Raw genomic sequence first — 20,816 nt, forward strand, 5'->3', positions numbered from 1 at the left:
CTGGCCAGTTTGGCTCAGCAGTTAGAGCGTCGGCCTGCGGTCCGGAGAGACCCGGGTTCGGTTCCCGCTAAGGGCACGTACTTCGGTTGCAGTTTGTCCCCGGCCCTGGTTGGTCGTGCGGGTGGCAGCCACTCGATGTGTCCCTTCACGTCGATGTTTCTCACTCTCTCTCCCTTCCTCTCTCTCCCTCCCACTCTATCTGTACAAAAAATGGAAAAATATTCTCGGGTGAGGATAAAAATAAAAAAAAAAAAAAAAATGGAATGTGGCAATCCTGCTAAGTAACATATTTTAATAACAAATGCCTGTTTTATAACAAGCATTTTTCATTAGGAAAACCTATTTCAGTGTAATAATGGTGTTAGATAACACATCTGTGATAGGAACATACTGCTTTTTGTGGTGCAGTCTGTATTGCCACCAGAGAGATTCGAAAGTCCAACTCTACTCCTTTCATACTCAGATGGGGACCAGCAAAATGCGTTACCAAGCAGAGATGTTACACTAAACATCTAAGAAAAATGAAAAGAAAAGAAAACAATACTCCAAAAATAAAGGCTCTTGTCAACAACAATGACTGAAGAAAGTCATTTGGAATTAGTCTGGAACGTAAAAAAAAGATGCTACAATAACTCCAATATCCCTTTGGAGAAAAAAGTGGTTCTCACATGACCTTCACCATCAAGAGACATCTAGGTTGGAGCTATAGGGACCGAGGGAACTAGAATAACACATGTCTGAACACAATGAGTGATATGTCAATACTTTGGTAAGATTTATCATTCCAATTTAAACAAAGAGTTTCTGGGCTAGACTTTTGAAACTCTCAGTAGACCTACAACCGGCGCATCAGGATAAATATATTAGATCTTGGTATATTTAACCTTCAAAGTCACTATCATTGATAATGAAATTGTTTTCAAAAGTGAAAGAGGAAAAGAGCACACTGGGGGAAGGGACCGCATGAATCTGTCTTTATAGCTAATCACGTACAAGAGGACCTGGGACAGAGCACACACCTAATAACCATCTGTTCTCCAGAAAGTTAAGGGCACCACGACACATGTACAGATATATACATGCATTTATACCCCCCCACACAAGGTAATTTTGGTTTAATCCTACATAGAGAGAAGGTGAAGAATCCATTCTGGGGGAATCTGTGACCATTATTAGAACATTTTACACAACTCACATCAAATATTAAGCTGCTAACACTTGACAGAAAGCTGGATCTTGATGACCTGTCAGTCAGCACGCACAGCTCTGTTTTCTTTTCCACTCCCTTTGTTTAAAATGACCACTTACGAAAATGTGCTATGCTCTGCCCAGCCTTCAAGAGACTTGTCAGGGTTCACACCGGGTAACTGGATTTTCTATGGAGCTGCAGTGGCTACTCGGGAGCCCTTCATGGTGAGCGATACTAAGACAAATATTATTTCATAGCAGCCTCTTAGATCAAAGGGTTGACACGTGGAGTAGCCAGCAGGGACCTCAAAAGTAAAACAATAATAATAAAAGCAATCTCAGTACCTCTTTCCTGGGGTGCAGCTAATCATTCATGGCCTTCGCTCAATGTGAGAGGGGCGCTTTTCACCACGACCAGAGCTGTGATTTTTTCCTTTATGAGTTCATGCATAGATACCTGGAATGGGCAAGTTGCCAAGCTCTCCATTTCTCCTCTCCATTCTGCAAAGAGGTCTGAGCACCATGCCGCGCACTCGATTCTGTGACAGCTTAGCCACCCTGCACAACACAGCCTGCCGTGTGCCTGCCGCAGGATGCTCGCTGAATTAGGATTTGGATCAATAACCAGCTAGAAGGGTGGGACTCTCACAGCATCATGGTGACAGCCTGTGCGAAAGCAATGAACTCAGGTGAGCCTCTAGCACAGGGCTTTCTCAACCTTGACACTATTGACATTTGGGGCCAGATAATTCTTTATTGTGGGTGCTGTTCTATACACTGGAAGACGTACAGCATTCTGAGCCAATCAAGGTTCTAGGATAAGACCAACTAAAATTAGCACAGTGATTTTAGGTTCGGGTCATCATTTAATCTTTCCAAGTTTCAATGTCTCCTCTCTTCCCCGTGACTGGACGGCCTGCCTTCCTCTCTACAGGGCTCAGTCCCTCATTACATCCAGGTCTCCCCTCCAATACCATCTCATCAGAGGGGCCTTTTCTGGCTCCCCCCATGAAAATAGCACCTTGCTCTCCTTCATCCCTCTGGATTGCCTTGCCAATTTACTTTCACCCATAACATTATCTGATGAGATTTTATATTATTCTGTGTGTGCTTCATGGTGGGCCTCCACCAGGTAGGAGGGAATTTTGTTTGTTGTGTTCTCTTTTGTAGCCCAGGTGTCTAGAACCAAGCCTACCCCATGGGCAGTGTTTGATAAATACTCTTGCAGTGAATGACTCAATAAATTGAAGACTGGCGAGAAGACACACACACACACACACACACACACACACCCCATTCACTGTACGTCCCTGCTTTATTTAACCAAAGACACTCACTGATGCCCGGCAGCTGGAGCTGCACCACTTCTGCATACCGCCAAAGGGAAGAGGGGCTCTACTCGGGGTCTTACTGGATTTGAGAAGCTTGTACACTTGAAGCATATGCAAGCTTTTCAAAAAGATCTTAAATAAACACCTGCATGCAAGGCTTTCCACTTCAAAGAATGTTTGCAAATATCAAGTTGTCTCACTTCCGAACTTAGCTCCAGTGCTAGGAGCGTGGGGCAAGCAGACGTCAGGACTCAGGAGAGGTCTCGGACTTGCCAGAGGGAGCCATGTCCCCACAAAGGTGTCTTTTTCTGCAAAGGAACCTATCTCAGAGGGCTGGTGTGAAGGGCAATCAAGACAGACACAGCAACAAGCCCAGTGCCTGAGACAGAGTCAGGCTCAACAAATGTTACCTGCTGGCTTCTCTGCAATGTCCACTCCTCTGAACGGCACCATAGGATAGAGCAAAAGCTCTGCTGCAAGAATGGGAAGCTCCATGCTGTGCAAAAGGGTGGCCATTGGCCATCTGTGGCTAAGAACCTGAAATCTGACTAATGTAATTTTTATTTAATTTTAACTATTTAAATGTAAATAGCCATGTATGACCAGTGGTGACAGAGCAGGACAGTGTAACCCTGAATACTATAAAGTACCCCAAATTCATGGAGCTTTATTATTTTATTTGCAACTATATCAGGATTCTGAAAGAAAATTTTCATTTCAAAAGTAATTTCTTTTTCTTCTTTTAAAATATTTTTTTATTGCCCTGGCCAGTTTGGCTCAGTGTTTGGAGCATCGGCCTGCAGACCAGAGAGGCCTGGGTTCGGTTCCTGTTAAGGGCACGTACCTCGGTTGTAGTTTGTCCCCGGCCCCGGTTGGGGTTGTGTGGGTGGCAGCCACTCAATGTGTCTCTCTCACATTGATGTTTCTCTCTCTCTTCCCCCCTCTCTCCCTCCTGCTTTATCTGAAGATAAATGCAAAAATGTCCTTGGGTGAGGATTAAATATATATAGATATAAATATATCTATAAACATATATGTTTTTATTGATTTTTTAGAGAGAGAGGAAGGGAGAGAAGGAGACAGAAACATCAATATGAGAAACATCAACTGGCTGCCTCCTGCATGTCCCCTACTGGGGATTGACCCCACAACCTGGGCATGTGCTCTGACCGGGAATCAAACTGGGACCTCTCAGTCCATAGGATGATGCCCAATCTACTGAGCCACACTGGCTGGGCAATCAGAAGTAATTTCTCTCCACCCTGGCAGGTTTGGCACAGTGGTTGGAGTGTTAGCCCGAGGACCAAAGGGTTGTATGTTTGATTCCAGTCAAGGGCACGTACCTCGGTTGTGGTTCAGTCCCCAACCCTGGTCAGGGCCATGCGGGAGGTAACCAGTCCATGTCTCTCCTTCTCCCTCTTCTTCCTCTTCTCCCCCACCCCATTCTATCTGAAGATGAATAAAAAAATATCCTCAGGCGAGGATTAAAAAAAAAAGAAAGTAATTTCTTCCCTATAACTTCTTGCATCATTAAGCCATGAAGTAGCTTAGCTTTTTTCTTTAATTTATCTTTATTGTTGAAAATATTACAGATGTCCCCTTCTTCCCCCACTGACCCCCTCCACTCTGCCCCGCCCTCTGGCCTTTACATTACTGTCTGTGCCCATGGGTTATGCATATATGTTCTTTGGTTAGTCTCTTCCCACCCACCCCCTTTTCCCTCTGAGATTCATCAGTCTGTTCCATGCTTCCGTGTCTCTGGATCTATTTTGTTCATCAGTTTATTTTTTTCATTAGACCTGAACAAGATAACGGACAGTAGGCCTCACGGGCCTCCCCGAAAGCCGTTCCCCTGGCACTGTCCGATAAATCCTAATGGTTCAAAGCCAATCATGCTAATCCCATTTCTCTTGCCAGTGACAGATTAAGCGTGAACATGAGATCCAGTTCTGACCAGTGAAACAGAAGGGTTGATTGGCCAGAGGAAGGGTCCTTTGAAGGACATTTTACTTGCTCTTAAATAGAGATAGGAGAAAGGGAAGGGATACTTGCTCTTCTTTCTCTGGACTTGATACCTCAGCTTTGAGTTCTGGAACTGCTGAAATATTAAAGCCATGAAAAAGTGCTCTCAAACCGAGCCTGCTGACTAAGGATGGTAAAGTAGAAACAACAAGGAATGCCCTTAAGGAGGGCAGAGGAGCCTGGGGTGCCTGGGGTGCCCTGCCTCTGGACACCTGGGGGTCAGGAGGTCTCTTCCAGAGACAAAATGTGGTAACTGATACAAAAACAAATCCTTATGCTCAAATGTGCTCCTGGAAATGACTTCTGTGTGGATTTGGGAGGAAAATCCTGGTCTGACGGCCAACCAGGAGTACTGTTCTCACAAAGGGACGCAGTCCTTGAGGACTTCCTCTGGCACTGTGGGTGCTTGGTCCAACTGGCCCTGAGCGTTGAAACTTCCTTTTCACACCCAGAGCATGGAGAGAGAAAGGGCAATCTTTACATGGAAAGAATGTTGTAAGGCAGCTCATTAGGAGGTGGTATAAAAATATAGAAGCCACAGGACCTTCACAAAGTGTCAGAATCACTCCCCGACAGGAGAGTGTGGACGACGTAGTTCCCAACAGAGAGGAGAAAACACTGCCCATTATCCCCGTGAGCCCAGAGCAGAAACCACTCTCGGCGGCTTCGCTCAGTTTGGCAGAGACCAGTCAAACAGCCTCGTAGAGATTCATATTTCATCTTCCTGCTAAAATTTCTCCAATGACCTATCGATACCAAATGTACTAATAGCATGCACACCCTGCTAAAGGGCAAGCACAGTCCCAGCACTTGGAACCAGGGGCAGGGGTGGGACAGAGCAAAACGGGTTCCAGGAGGGAAAGAGGCCAACAATAATTGGGGCAGAGCAACAAAATGATACCTTTGGGAGCAGCAAATTTTCATGCAGCTTCAAGAAGGAGCTTATTTTCCTCCCAGGGAATGGCTTCCAAACTGGAGGAATGCGGATCAGCATAAACAGGAAATCTGGATCAAGTGGCTTTCCAAGCCCAGGGATGATGTCAAGGTCAACTAAATCCACAAAGTGGGCCACAGAGCATAACATAAACCCTAACACACTGCCCCAGCCTGCCCGCTCAGTCTCGAAAATCCCCCCCACCATAATAAGCAGCGGTAACATCTAGAACAGCTAACAAATCAGAGGCAAGAACATGAACAATGGATGGTGGAGGATGGTCACAGGTCCAGTGCTCCAGCCTGAAGAGGTCCCAGAATGGGAGGAGTAGCCAGGGAGGCGACGAGAGGGCAGAGATTTGAGCCAGTGTGTATTTCTAAGATTTGAAATAATCTATAAGGCTGTAACAGAAACAGGACCTACAATGGGCCAAACTTTTTAAAAATTAGGACACAGAATAATTTCCTTAATTCTGAAGCCATTCAAGGAAAGCTATACCCTTTGGGATTTTTCACACAGCAGATGTAGAATAACTGTGCGGCACGTAAGAGGCTTTTCAACCCCTTTAAGGTGGTAATAATACCTCCAGAGATGAAGACTTATTTTTCTGTATCGGAATGCCAGATGTACAACTGCTGAGTTAAATTTTTCTTTACACTGACTCACTTTTTATAAAGTCTTAAACATATAATTAATAAGAAATTTAACGCACTAAAATGGAAAATTAGCATGGCCTGCCAGCTTACGAAGGTTACCAAGAAACAGTGAAAACCACATGATCAAATTCTAAAAATACGCTACCAACTGAAGGCTCAGGGCAAGAACTATCTCGGGGAAAAGAGAGATTGGAAAGCGGCAGAAGAGCCATAGACCTTGATGAAGAACTGAACAAAAAATGACTTTATTGTATTAAAGTCAAGTCCTTAAATCAGAGTAGAGTTGTTTCTTATAAGACATAAAATCATACTCAATAATACACCCAGGGAAAACATCAGTTATTATACACTGTAGTATTATTAATGAAAATGAAAATTCATAGAAAGCATCTAATAAAGTTTCTAAAGTTACTAGAAAGAAATCTCTAAAGAAGGCAAGGTTCTACATTGCCTTCCACTGACTTGTTTCTTAATCTAAACAAGGTTCTAGTTTCATGATAGAAAATTGGGTTTAACATAAACGAAACAGGGGACAGGCTAAATTTTAATAGCAAAAGAGACGACCAGGAAGATACGGAAGATACACTCCCCTTAATGCTGCTTACCTCAAACACAGTCATGGGAGGTCACCAGCTCGGAGACAGAGGTGAGGTTGATTCTGGGACCCTTAAGAAAGCACTGGAGACCAACATCACCACTCTACCTGTTACCAACTGGAAGAACGCTCAAGGGGACTGACCACAGGGGGACCATGTAAGACGTACACTTTGCTCAGGTACAAGATTACACTTAACCTTGCGAACTGAGTTCCCCTCATTTAAACAGAGAGAAAATTCAGTCTTTACATACACATTAGACACTTATTTCTGCTATGTACTGGCATTACTTCAAATTCAAAATCCAGAGACAAAGCTCTCCCTTAGACTGGGTTATGACCAGGCCTATACCATCAAGAGAAGAGACAAGATAAGCACTAAGAGTCTACACTTCAGTTTAATATTTTCAACAAAGGAAAGGCCAATAAAGTGTTACTCAACATGATATATATACCAGTGACATTTTATTTGCAAAAAAAAAAAAAATTTCATGTAACACAGCTTAACAATATCCAAAGAGAAAGATAGAATGTTCCCTGTTTTATACAGAGAGTGGGTTTTATGAACCAAATTAGATATAATAAATGAGTACATTTTGTTAGGTTAGAAAGGAAGATGAATAGCCTTTAAGTAATTCACAAAGCACATGCAAATCATTGCTCTCCAATTATCAGGCATGTCTAAGGCTGGGTATATTTTTCCTTTGAACCTTTACACTAATCATGTCCCTCCACTAACCCACACTCCCTTCACCCCTACCCCCAAGAAGATAGTTTCAAAGGAGAGAGCATCATCCTTCAAGATTTATGACCATAAAAAAAGATGTTTGATTTAGATCCATCAGAGATGTGAAAAATATATACTCATAGATAACTCTGTATATCTTCTGTAGACCCACAAATTTATAGATGACCGAATACTAGGATTTACGTTATATCAAAGCAAATATTGACCTTATCTCTGCTTAGGTCAATATTTACTGCTTTGCTTAATAAATCTTGATGTTCATTTTCAAACTAAGTCAATATCAGTTCATTAACTTCTGCATGGTTTATATCATCATTTTATAAAATTTGAAAGGCCAGAGAAAATGTTTTACCTAAAAACATTTAGATACAGCCAATTAAAGAAAGAAAAAGGCTTTTGCTTTCCTTCTGGCTTTCTCTTCCCTCAAAACTGTTACAAAGAGAAGTGCCTGAATTCTGTACAATTCAGCTATGTATTCTAAAATAAAATAAATTTTTAGAAAATATTATGAATGTACTGGCAGAAGAAATTGAAATATTTTAGATATAATTCTGATATTAAAATATTATAGAAATGGAAATGGAAAAAGGTAGTATCTCTCCTTTTTCAATGATAACCACAATTAACTTTTGTGTAGAGCCTCCAGACTTCTTATTTCTCTTCATTAATGAGACCTTATTACCCTTATTCTTTCATTTTATTTTTTTAATATGTTTTTATTGATTTTTTTGTAGACCGAGAGGAAGGGAGAGAGAGAAACATCCATGTCAGAGAGATGCACCAATCAGCTGCCTCCCGAATACCCCCTATGGGGATGGAGCCTGCAACCTGGGCATGTGCCCTGCCTGGGAACCAGACTGGGACCTCTCAGTCCGTGGGACGATGCTCAGTCCACTGAGCCACAACAACCAGGCACCCCTCTTATTTTAATGTAACTTATAGTTCAACTTGTTTCATTTTGGTAGATATTTAGTAAGCATTCCATCAGAAAAATGTACTATAATTACCCAAGTACCTACTGATGGTTATTTAGGCTGCTAACCACAGTGCCACTTTGGGCCTATGCACAAGAGTTTCTGAACAAATTCCTAGAAGCAGAAGTGCTGGATCAAAAATGATCAGTCTTTAACATTGTCATAATACTGCAAAGGAGCCCTCCAAAAAGACTCCATCCACAAAGAAGATGTGGTATGCCCTGGACGGTTTGGCTTAGCGGTTAGATCACCGGCCCACGGAGCAAAGGGTCTCTGGTTTGATTCCAGTCAAGGGCACATACGTGGGTTGAAGGTTCAATCCCTGGCCCTGGTCAGGGGTCTGTGGGAGGCAGCCAATTGATGTACCTCTCTCACATCAATGTCTCTCTCTCTCTCTCGCTCTCCCTCCCTCCCTTTCCCTCTCTCCCTTCCACTCTCTAAAAATTCAATGGAAAAATATCCTCAAGTGAGGATTAACAAAAGCATAAAAAATAAAAAGAATTAAGAAGTTGTGGTATGTAAATACAATGAAATACTGCTCAGCCATAAAAAAGAATGAAATCTTGCCACTTGCAACAACATGCATGGACCTAGAGGGTATTATGTTAAGTGAAATAAGCCAAACAGAGAAAGACAAATACTATATGATTTGAGTTATATGTGAAATCTTAAAAACACAATAAATAAACAAAACAGAAACAAACTCTTAGAATAAACTGATGGTTGCCAGATGGTAGGTGGTGAGAAGATGGGGGAAAAGGTGAAAGGAATTAAGAAGTACAAGTGGTCAGTTATAAAACGAGTCAGGAGGATGTAAGGTACAGCATAGGGAATACAGTCTGCAAGGTCCCAATAACCATACATGGTGCCAGATGGGTGCTAGGCTTATTGTGGGGCTCACTTCCATAAGGTACATAAATGTCCAATCACTATATTGTGCACCTGAAACTATTATAATGTATTATCAACTATTATTTTAAAATAAAATTTTTTAAAGATCAAAAAGGCTCCATCAACTCACTACCATTAGAGCCCAGTTTAAACCCAAACTCTTAGCCTTCCATTTACCCATGTTTTAAATGTCCCATCATAGCAACAACTGAAATTATTATCACTGATATTTATCACTTGATATCAACCCAGCACTAAGCTCTATTTTGTCTTCCTAATATGCTTTTCCAAGAATCTCAAGGACCCTAAAAAAGTCACTGACATCCTCTTAGTACATACGATGGCATCCATTAACGTCACAAACACGTGTGAAGTCATCTCCAGAGAGAAGATGTCAATGAACTTTAGAACTCAGGCAACAAGGATTAAAATAAAGTTGTAAAAGGAAAAAAAAAGAAGACATCTCTAAGATATAAAAACAATTTCTTTCAAACAGAGCAGGGAAAAGAAAACAAATTCAGCCAAGTATTGAAAAATGCTCAAGGCACCCTAAGCACATGGTTACACACCTCCTCTTTTATACATAAAGTCCTGGTTAGTGTGACCATACGTGTTTTTCCTCCCCTCTCTAGCCTAGTCATCACCGACCGAGTGTAAAAGAAAGAAGAGTGCCCACAGGAAAAAGCAGTTTGTTCCACGACACATTCTCAGTCTCCCGGCCCCCCTATTCCAACACAGTTAAGTGAGAACAGAGAAATGCATTGATTAATTACACACAAAGGTTCTGCTCAAAAAGCATCAAGTTTAAAGGGTATAAGAAATATGAATAAAACACTAAGCCCCCTCTTCATCGGTTCAAGTCTAATTATTTTTTATCTGTATCACCACACCCCCATTCGTCACTTACTCATTGTAAATTACGAGTGATGCCACCTCCTATCATCCTTGGGATCACTCTAGACAACGCATTTCGCTTTCTCTTCCCTGCACTAATGGTAATGAATTCCCCTGGGCGCTTTTCATTTCTCTCTCAAATCCTTGATGACACAACGCATCATTTTTCATCCTCCCCTCTTCCTCGTTGACCATTCCCTAATCTTATGGCCAACGGTCTTGTTCAAACATAAAACCAACCCAGTCCCCTTCCACCATGAAACCCTTAATGACCCCCTATCATCCTCAGAAGGTCTAGGACACAGTAGAATACTGTCAGGACCCTTCGTGGTCCGATGCCACCACTCTTTATTTTCCCTTAACTCTCTCCACCCTACCAAATGCTCTCAGACCTACTGAGCTGCCTCCAGGTCCCCGGTCACTGCCAGATCACTTCATGCCTCAAGGCCTCACACGGGCAAACACCGGCCCATCCTGAGCGTCTGGGATCTGGCAGCGGCAATTCTGAGGAGCTTCTCAGGCCTCTCCCATTATAGCACAACGCCTGGCATACAGTCAGCAATTAAGGAGTATGTTGAGTGAATAAGGAAATAACTTCTGTTAACACACTGTAAATAGGCTAATAGAGAATTGTAGAGTCAATTTAAAATTTAATTGTAGCCCTGGCCGGTTTGGCTCAGCGGTTAGAGTGTCGGCCTGCAGTCCAGAGAGACCCGGGTTCGGTTCCCGCTAAGGGCACGTACCTCGGTTGCAGTTTGTCCCTGGTTGGGTTGCGCGGGTGGCAACCACTCAATGTGTCCCTTTCACATCGATGCTTCTCTCTCTCTCTCCCCCTCCCACTCTATCTGAACAAAATATGGAAAAATGTCCTCGGGTGAGGATAAAAAAAAAAATTAATTGTAAAAATTAGAAAGGAGAACAGTGAGTTAGGAAGAGAAGGGTCAAGCTAGGCATCAGTGTGAGGGTATCTATGAGCTGGGGCTTGGGAAGATGAATCTTAAGGCTGACTCCTCCCCAACAGTGTGGTTCCATCAAAGCAGAAGGTCTGCAAAGGAACTGTCTCTGGGAAAATACCTCCCTTGAGACTTTGGAGAAGGCATCGGAGAGAGGCAAATAATATGACAATATTAACACTGAACTTGGAGGTTCCACAGTGCCTTCCATTCTTTCAATGACAAAAGCAGACTTCTCTAGGCATGCATATTTTGCTTTACCCTGTATAAACATTATTAAAAATAGGCAGAAAAATGTTATTTTAGGAATTTAATTATATCTTAAGTTCACCATGGGAGCTCATTACTTAAAAGGACCCAACGGTGAAACCTTTTGTAAATCACCCACTAATTTATCTGAATTTCATGGCAGGATCCCCTTAGTGACTTCCTAAGAACAGACTCTGGCATGAGTCCATTTATCCATCCATCCATCCACTCATCCTCTTGAAAACTAGGCACCAAATATACACAAAATGAAATACTCTGGCACACAGTAGGAAAAACAAAAAATTATAGGCTATACTAATTCTCGTCCTCAGGGATTCCACATTTAGCTGGGGAAATGAGACATACATCTACCCCCACACACACCGCAGATGTTGTTATAAAGCCAGATGCTTATATGAATCGTGTAGCGTGGTGGCATATAGTTAAAAGCCAACTGAGTAATACCTATTCCACTCCGGAGCACAGGCCAAGAATTACACCAGGTGACACATATATTACCTCTACTCCTCAAAGCCACCCTTCAAGGTATGTCGTTTTATCTCCATTTTACAGCTGGGCAAGTCATCAAAACCCAGGACAATTAGAAAGGACCTTGCATATATCTCCTCCCACAATTTCCTGGCCACAGCACAAATGCCTCCTAGAATAATCCTACTTGACCTTCATCCAGCGCAACAACATGTACTTCTCACAAGACATTTTAGTCATTACAAGTCTCACTTTTGGATTCCTCTAACCATAAGAAATGTTCCCCTTGTTTTGATTTATAGAATCTGTCTACACAGAAGGAATGTGAAATAGAATATGCAGAAAACCAAACAGGATACCTAAAAAAAGGGGGTGGGGCCAAGAGACATATGAAGAAATGCTCAACATCACAAATCATCAGAGAGATGCAAATTAAAACAACAATGAGGTATCAACTCACACCTGTCAGAATAGCCGCCATCAAAAAATCATCAAACAACAAGTGTTGGCGAAGGTGTGGAGAAAAGGGTACTCTAGTACACTCCTGGTGGGAATGCAGACTGGTACAGCCACTGTGGATAACACTATGGTGTTACCTCAAAAAGCTAAAAGTTGAACTGCCATTTGACCCAGTGATCCCACTTCTAGGAATATACACTAAGAAACCTGAAACATCAATCAGAAAGAATATATACATCTCTATGTTCATAGCAGCACTATTTACAATAGCTAAGATCTGGAAACAACCCAAGTGTCCATCAGTAGATGAGTGGATTAAAAAGCTGTGGTACAGTCCTGGCCGGTTTGGCTCAGAGGTTGGAGCGTCGGCCTGCGGACCAGAGAGTCCTGGGTTCGGTTCCCGCTAGGGGCATGTACCAAGGAAGGAAAAAAAAAAAAAGCTGTGGTACATATACATAATGGAATACTATGCAGCTATAAGAAAGAAAGATCTCTTATCCTTTGAGATGACATGGAGGGACCTGGAAAGTATTATGCTAAGCGAGACAAGCCAAGCAGAGAAAGACAAATATCACATGATCTCACTTATTTGTGCAATATAAAGAACTAAACAAACTATTAACCCAGACACATAGAGGTGGTGTACAGACTGACAAGCCTCAGAGGAGGGGGAGTTTGTGGGAGAAGAGATAAACCACAGAACTTACATGCATGTATGTATGACCAATGAACATAGACAACAAAGCTGGGGATGGGGCGGGGGAGAAGGGAAGGAGGGTGTCAATGAGGGAAAAATGAGAAACATCTGTAACAAAAACAAATTAATAAATAAAAAATTTTTAAAATAAAATAAAAATAGAAAAAAAAACAAATGAACAAACAAAAGGGGTGGGAGCCCTGGCCAGTTTGGCTCAGAGGTTAGAGCATCAGCCCTTGGACTGAAGAGTCGCAGGTTCAATTCCCAGTCAAGGCAATGTACCTGGGTTGCAGGTTCAATCCCTGGTCCCAGTCAGGGTAATGCTGGAGGCAACAAATCAACGTGTCTCTCTCACATGTCTCTCTCTCTCTATCTCTCTCTCTCCTTCCCTCTCTCCTTTCCACTCTAAAAATCAATAGAAAAATATCTTAGGGTGAGGATTAACCAAACAAAAACAAAAAATGGGGTTGGAAGGAAAAACTACAGCCTGTTTTTCTCCAAGTCTTTGAGGAGGAGGAGATAGAACAGAGAGCTTTATGAAAATGTCTCAAATTTCCATTTGAACTTGCTCCAGATTTGTTTCTCATTTCCCTTTCCGGCAGCGATGACCCACCTAACATGTGTTAGTTTTTGTGTAACAATTACAGAAGTTCTGGGCAAACTCCAAAATTCATGAGCTGTCATCACCTCAAGTAACACAGAAAAATATCTGTATCTTAGTTGAGTAAAAGTAACAGAAAAGAAATTGGTTTAATATTTCCAATAAGATACTCTTATTTGAATTGCTGCCCATTGTTTTTTTTTTTAGTTTAATTCTGCATGAAATACATAAAAAGTCTTTGCATGTTTTATCCTATTTTGGTATAAGGAAAATAAATCCAAAGATTAAAGCAATCTGGAAATTACATTGCTATTATTATCAGTTAATAACAATAATATCTTACATTTATGTTCTGCACCACATCTCTTGATGCATAATATTTTCCCAAAGACCCATTTTTTTTTCTTTATTGATTTTTAGAAAGAGAGGAAGGGAGAAGGAGAGAGAAATAAAAAGATGGATGAAGAGAACATCGATTGGCTGCCTCCCGCATGCTCCCTACTGGGGATCAAGCCCACAACCTGGGCATGTGCCCTGACCAGGAAGCGAACCAGCAACCTCTTAGTGCATGGGTCAACGCTCAACCTCTGAGCCACACTGGGCAGGCAAGACCCATCTTTCTGCAGTAGAAAAATTAAGAACCAGCAAGATAACCAATGTGCAGATACCTCAGTGGCACCAGAACACACATCTCCAGTCCGCTGTGCTGGAGCTGCAGGTGCTCACAATGGCCCTGCTTGATGAGCCCACAGGGGTCAAGTGTTTGGCCCTTCAGTACAAACAGGATATATGTGTTCCCCAGAACGACGCACCCTGGCGAGTTCTACAGTGAAAAGCTACATTAATATTAATAAATTACTATTATGATAATATCCTAAAAACAAGCTCTCCATAGCTCTAATATTTAGGCAACTCTCCTCCTCCAATGACTGGGATGGATGCCACTGGAATGACCAGACCAGCATCATCCACCAAACCCCACCCACAGGAAAGTAATATGGGGGAGAGGCAACAGAACGGCCAACACCCACACATCTCCCTGATCCATCCCCTCCCCATCCCACTTGCTCATCTTTGTTTCTCCCAAGTCCTTTCCAGAAGCAGGGCTACCAGAACCACCATGAAGGCCTGAACACTTGCCAAGGATATGCCAGCTCACGGGAAATGCAAGGCCCGAGGGGAGGTGGGGAGACATGTTTCAAATCTCTGAACACTCCTGGTTTGAGTCAGGCTAACATCTGCTCCAAAACCCAGGCTGTATCAGTGTGAGCAGAACCTGGCAAGCCTTTTCTGTAAAGGGCCAGATATTAATATTCTAGACTTTTTGGTCAAAGGTCTATGTGAACCATGAAACCAGCCAAAGACAATACACAAAGGAATAGGCATGGCTGCGTTCCAATAAACTTGACTCTCGAAAATAGGCGGTGGTTTGTACTTTGCCAACCGACCCCTGAACTTGAGGATAGTTTACGTAACCCTCAGTCCCAAATCCCAAATGGGAAATTCTGGTGAAATACGAATGATAGAATTTAGCTTACTTAGCTCTCAGTATTACCTAATGTCTGCCCACTGTCAATCACAGCTACCCACTGAGAGCTCCAATAACAACAATAATAACAGTGTCAAAAAGAGGAAGAAATAATATTAGGTACTCTTTGCCAGGGATTTGTTCAATTTTCACACATATCATCTCATTTCATCACCATAACAGCTCTATGAGTAAAGTGCTATTAATTATTCCTATTTCAAAGATGGGAAAACTGAGGTTCCAAGCAATTGAATGTCCTTGAACATCATAAGGATATTAAGACATAAAAGATTTGGCCCGGCCAGTGTGGCTCAGTGGATTGAGCATCATCCTGTGGACTGAGAGGTCCCGGTTTGATTCCCACTCAGGGCATGTGGCCGGGTTGTGGGCTCGATCCCCAGTAGGCCTGTGCAAGGCAACCGATCAATGTTTCTACCTCACATCAATGTTTCTATCTCTCTCTCTCTCCGTTCCTCTCTCTAAAAAATCAATGAAAACATATTTTAAAAAAGAAATAAAAGATTTGAACCACAGTCTAACAACATGAATTCAAAATTCACCTTCTCACACACCATACCACCAAAGCACCAATGGCATTAATTTAGGAGGAACAAAGACAAATCTGTGAATTAGAGGCATGAGATTAAAATCTGTACCATTAAAGCGATCTTTCACAAGTGCCCTGCTTTGCTCTTGCTAAACTGAAAGCATTTCCCTCTACAAACAGTGAGCCTTCCTTTCCCAGCCCCACCCTCCCAGCAACATTTCCACCAGAGGTGTATACCTGCAGCTGATGGCACAACACGTGCTTTGCCGCAGTGTCAAGGCCCCGGTCCCTGGTCCGGCCCTGGCCAGGTAGCTCAGTTGGTTAGAGCATCATCCCTACGCACCAGGGTTTCGGGTACAGGAATCAACTAATGAATGCATGAGTGGGTGGAACACAAATTGATGTCTCTCTCTATCTCTGTCTCTCAAATCAAGAAATTACACCCCCCCGCCCAAAATTTTTTAAATAAATAAGTAAAATAAAGCCCCAGGTCTGATGTGCCAAAAGTAGTAGGCAACAACTCTTACTCCTTCCTGCCCTTTCTTTGTCTGTTTGCCAAGTGCTAAGGAATGTGTCTATGGGACCCCAAGTCTTCTGGACACGAGAACCAATATTCCACCACTTCGGTGTGAGGGGAAGCAGACTTTGCTACCCCAAAATATGTCTGTTGGGATAGTTCTTATTTTAAGCTGGTTCTTTTTAAGCAACAAAAGAACTCAGGAAAAACCTGTGACTTTCCCTAACTGTCTAGAAGAATGTATGCAGAAGGCCTGCCCCATGAAGAGGGCGGTCATCACGGAAAACTGTAGTTTAACATGAACCAGCCTGATAGCCAGGGAGCAGCCTGGCAAGGCCCATTCGAGCAAAGTGCTCCTTATGTTCCACTGTTTCAGGATGGCCCAGCGAGCATTTGTTTACTAAACATTATTTTCTTCTCCTTACTTCCCTTTGCAGTCCTAGACCCCTAACTCTCCCTACTTCCTTAGTCCCGATCGACATATATATTGCATTTTGTCTTACTGTCTTTAAAATTTTTATGCTTATGTGAGTTCCCCTGTGCATGTATTAAAACTTGATTTTTCTCCCGTTAATTGGCCTTAAGTCATTTTTATTATTAGTCCAGCCAGAAGAACTTTCTAAGAATAGGAGGGAATTTTATTTCCCTCCCCACAGGTGTGCAGGACCCACTGAGGGGCCACCATGGGGTACTTTTCAGGATGAACTCTTTACAACAAGAGGACTGTGCACCATCAATTGATACCTTTCTCATTCTCTTCTCCTCCTTTTATTTTCTGAATTACACCTACAAGGCAAGTGACCTCACTGGTTCTTCCAAAGCAGTTCGTATCTTTCTGGGCATCTTCATATGACTGTCCTATCCCAATTCCAGAAAAAAAATCACTTAGAACAGGGCTGACAAACTAGCCTGTGGGCCCTATGCAACTGACCAGCTATTTTGAGTATGGCCTACAAAACAAGAATGGCTTCTATATTTTTAAATGGTTGAGGAAAAAATATTAAAAAGGAGTACAATAGTTCCTGGCACATGAAAATTATAAAAAATTCAACTTTCAGTGTTCTTAAATAACATTTCATGGGAACACAGCCAGTTTGTCCAGTGCTATTTATGGCTGCTTTTGCACCGCCGCCGCAGAGTGCAGTTGTTAGCCAGAGCCCATATAGCCTGCAAAGCCTGAGATACTTACTGCCTGACCCTTTCCAGAGAAGCATGCAACCTGAAGTTGAACTGGCAGACTCTCCATCAACATAAGACATTCCCAAATCCAGACCAAGGCATTCCAGAAATACAAAACGGAGACTCATTAAGTCCACCAGAGTTAACGATGTCAACAATTACACCATCCCAAAGGCCACACCACTCTGCCCACTCCTAACTCAGTAACGAGAAGAGCGTATGCCTTGCATCCCTTCCCTTCACTGCCACTTTCGACCGGAGATGCCGATGGGACGTAAACTTCCAATTTGCGACTAGCACCGTTAGCATTCTACATCGGGGAACTGTAAACGGCAGCCACTTTTGCCTCTTCTTAACCGAATTGGAGCCACGGAGTACAAAAAGATAAATTTTCTTTGGGTTTCTTGGCAAGAAGCTGTGTGTGTGTGTGTGTGTGTGTGTGTAATTTTGAATTTCATCTCCCAATTTCCTTCATTTATCAAAAATGTTGACAAAAAGGCTCTAATTAGATCATTCTAATCGCAAGAAACTGGGTGTGATGGAAGACTTCAGAATCACTATCTGTTCTTTGCAAAACAAAACAGATAGACTATTCTCCCTGTAGGGGCAGGAGATTTATCAAGAGACAAAGGGATGCAAAAAGCCAATAGATAAGGTGTAATTAAAGATCAGGCCTATAAATTTTACACTGACATAAATTTAAGAGGATTTGCAGGTAGAAATTCAGGATTTAAAACCTGAGTATCATTATGAAAATAATATCATTCAGTTCTGCAACAACATTGCATAATGCATAGGTTTATCATTAAAATGAATACCCCAGGCCTCCAAGTCCTTTCACACAAAGATTTGAATTATTCGGTGCCAAAATAATTTCCAAAGCGGTCTATCTTCTTCAAGCATTCCTCCTTAACAGGCTACATTTTCCATGTATGGAGCATTAAAATCTGTTTTGGAAACAAATCATCTATCATATTTTCATTAGTTGTTAGACGCCTAATTTAGAAAGGTCTGTGTATTCTGGTAGGTCTTCATTTCACCCCCTAATAATGCAATAAAATTATTTCCAATGCAATATTCAACACAGTTATAATGCAAGGTGTGGCAAAAGTAGGCTTACAGTTATTTGTAAAGAAAATACAATAATTAATAAATAGTAATACAAGAATAAACTGTGTTTTGCATACTCACAACTGTAAACCTACTTTTGTGCACCCTGTAGTGTGCTCTGTCTTCACTGGCTCCAAGGCCAACAGTGAAAATAAAAATGACAAGAACTACAGAAGGCCATACAGCAGAGGGCTGAAGTACATTCAGTTACGGTCTGATAGGAAAGTAAGGCTGCATTTCTTAGGTAAAGCATAACAGGTCATGTTGATGAGCAATGCCCTGTAGTATTTAGCAAACCTTCAGCAGCTCAAGATTAGCCTTGTATTTCCTGCTGTCTGAAATCACAGCCGCTGGAAACACAGAAGAGAAAAGGCTGCATCTTTTGGAAAATTACAAGTTTGGTACAATAACTCATTAACAAATAAAGTTCAGAAAATAAATTCAGGGGAAAAACAGGTTGAGAAAGCAGGTGGGAGAGATAAATTAAGGCAATTTAATAACATCAAGGAAAAACAGGCTTGACTATTTTAACTTTTAGGGAAATACAAAAGGTTTGGACGAACAGAAGTCGGGCACGAAAGCATTCATGTGTGCCTTCCGGGGGTGTGATGGGATGTTACCGACCTGTGCGACCATGGTCAGAACAGGTCAACTTACCGGAGTAGGCCCAGTACGGGTCCCCTGAGGCCTTGCGCCTGCGGATCTGTGCAGAGCTGCTGTGTCTGTCGTCCTGAAGGGACCCCACGTAGCCTTCTGTCACTGCTGGAAGACAGGGAGAGCCACAGTGAGACCAAGTCATCACCCCACTGGACACAGGAAGGTGTCAAGTGCACATTGCTAAGTGGCTTCCTGGAAGCACAGACCTTGAAATAACTGAGAAAACCTCTTGGCTTTACAGAGAAACAACCACTGGACACTCTAGAGCAGCAGTTATCAATACCTGTGGGTTGTGACCCCTTTGGGGATCAAACGACCCTTTAACAGGGGTCGCCTAAGACATAATAGCAAAATTATAGTTATGAAGTAGCAATGAAAATAATTTTATGGTTGGGGGGTCACCACGACATGAGGAAACGTATTAAAGGGTCGCGGCATTAGGAAGGTTGAGAACCACTGCTCTAGAGAAATCACCGTGGTTACTATTAATATTAATCACAGATTACAGTGAGCTTTTACCTTGTGCCAAGAAGCACAATGTACTAGGCACTTTATATACATTAGCTTATTTAATCTGCAACAGACTACCAGGCAGTAGATAACAATGGTCCCGGTAGTGGGACCAGTCCATAGACAAGCAAACTGGAGCATAGAGAAGTTAACTTGAACTCTCCCAGGGTCATACAACTAGTAGACTTGGAACTCACGGTTTTGGTTCCAACTACATCATAAGCCTACATCCCAGGTGCCAAGGGCCTTAGCAGCCTTATTTGATCTTCGGAGAACAAGGGTCATTCCATCTTTTTACAGATAGAGGAATTAGGCTCAGAGTCCAGGTCACAGAGGTAAGTATGCAGCAGGTTAGGGACCCAAACTTAAGCACACCTACATCAAAGCCTGGGCTTCTGCCACCCACTCTGAGGCCTAGGAGATTCCCAATGCTGAGTATCAGACTTCCACATCCTTTGGACCCCAAATAGTCGCCTTTTGTACCGGAGGACATAAAATTCAAAACCCTCCAAGGACAACAGAAAAGAAACACTGCCCTGGCCAGGAGGCTCAGTTGGTTGGAGCATCGTCCTGTACACCAAAAGGCTGCAGGTTTGCCCTGACCGGTTTGGCTCAGCAGTTGGAGCCTCAGCCTGAGGTCCGGAGAGACCCAGGTTCGGTTCCCGCTAAGGGCACATATCTCGGTTGCAGTTTGTCACTGACCCTGGTTGGGGTGTGTGGGTAGCAGCCACTCGATGTGTCCCTTTCACATTGATGTTTCTCTCTCTCTCTCTCCCTCTCTCCCACTTTATCTGAACAAAATACCCTCGGGTGAGGATTAAAAAAAAAATTGCAGGTTCAATCCCAGGTCAGGATGGGTATGGGGGGGTCAGCGAGCCCCTCCCCCCAGAACCAATTGATGTCTCTCACATCAATGTATCTCTCTCCTTTCTACTCTCTAAAAATAAATCAATTAACATATCCTCAGGTGAAGACTTTTTAAAAAGAAAGAAACATTGCTTAATGATGTATTTTTTGAAAACTCAAACTGAATCCAATCTTCTCTATCATATTGTGGAGGGCTTCAATCTGCCAGCTATATTGTTCA

The 20,816-nt window shown here is 42.5% G+C and overlaps 1 protein-coding gene across 1 annotated transcript in view; it reads right to left on the minus strand.

The window, feature by feature from the left end:
* PTPRG (protein tyrosine phosphatase receptor type G) overlaps positions 1-19,361 on the minus strand; it is a 524,592-nt gene extending 505,231 nt beyond the window's left edge. The window contains exon 1 of the mRNA XM_036267442.1: positions 19,220-19,361. Coding sequence (XP_036123335.1) covers positions 19,220-19,361 — 142 coding nt within the window. The remainder of the gene's footprint in view (positions 1-19,219) is intronic.
* Positions 19,362-20,816: the final 1,455 nt, after the last annotated feature.

Source organism: Molossus molossus, unplaced genomic scaffold (genome assembly GCF_014108415.1).
Source record: "Molossus molossus isolate mMolMol1 unplaced genomic scaffold, mMolMol1.p scaffold_m16_p_18, whole genome shotgun sequence".
In the NCBI taxonomy this organism is placed as follows: domain Eukaryota; kingdom Metazoa; phylum Chordata; class Mammalia; order Chiroptera; family Molossidae; genus Molossus; species Molossus molossus.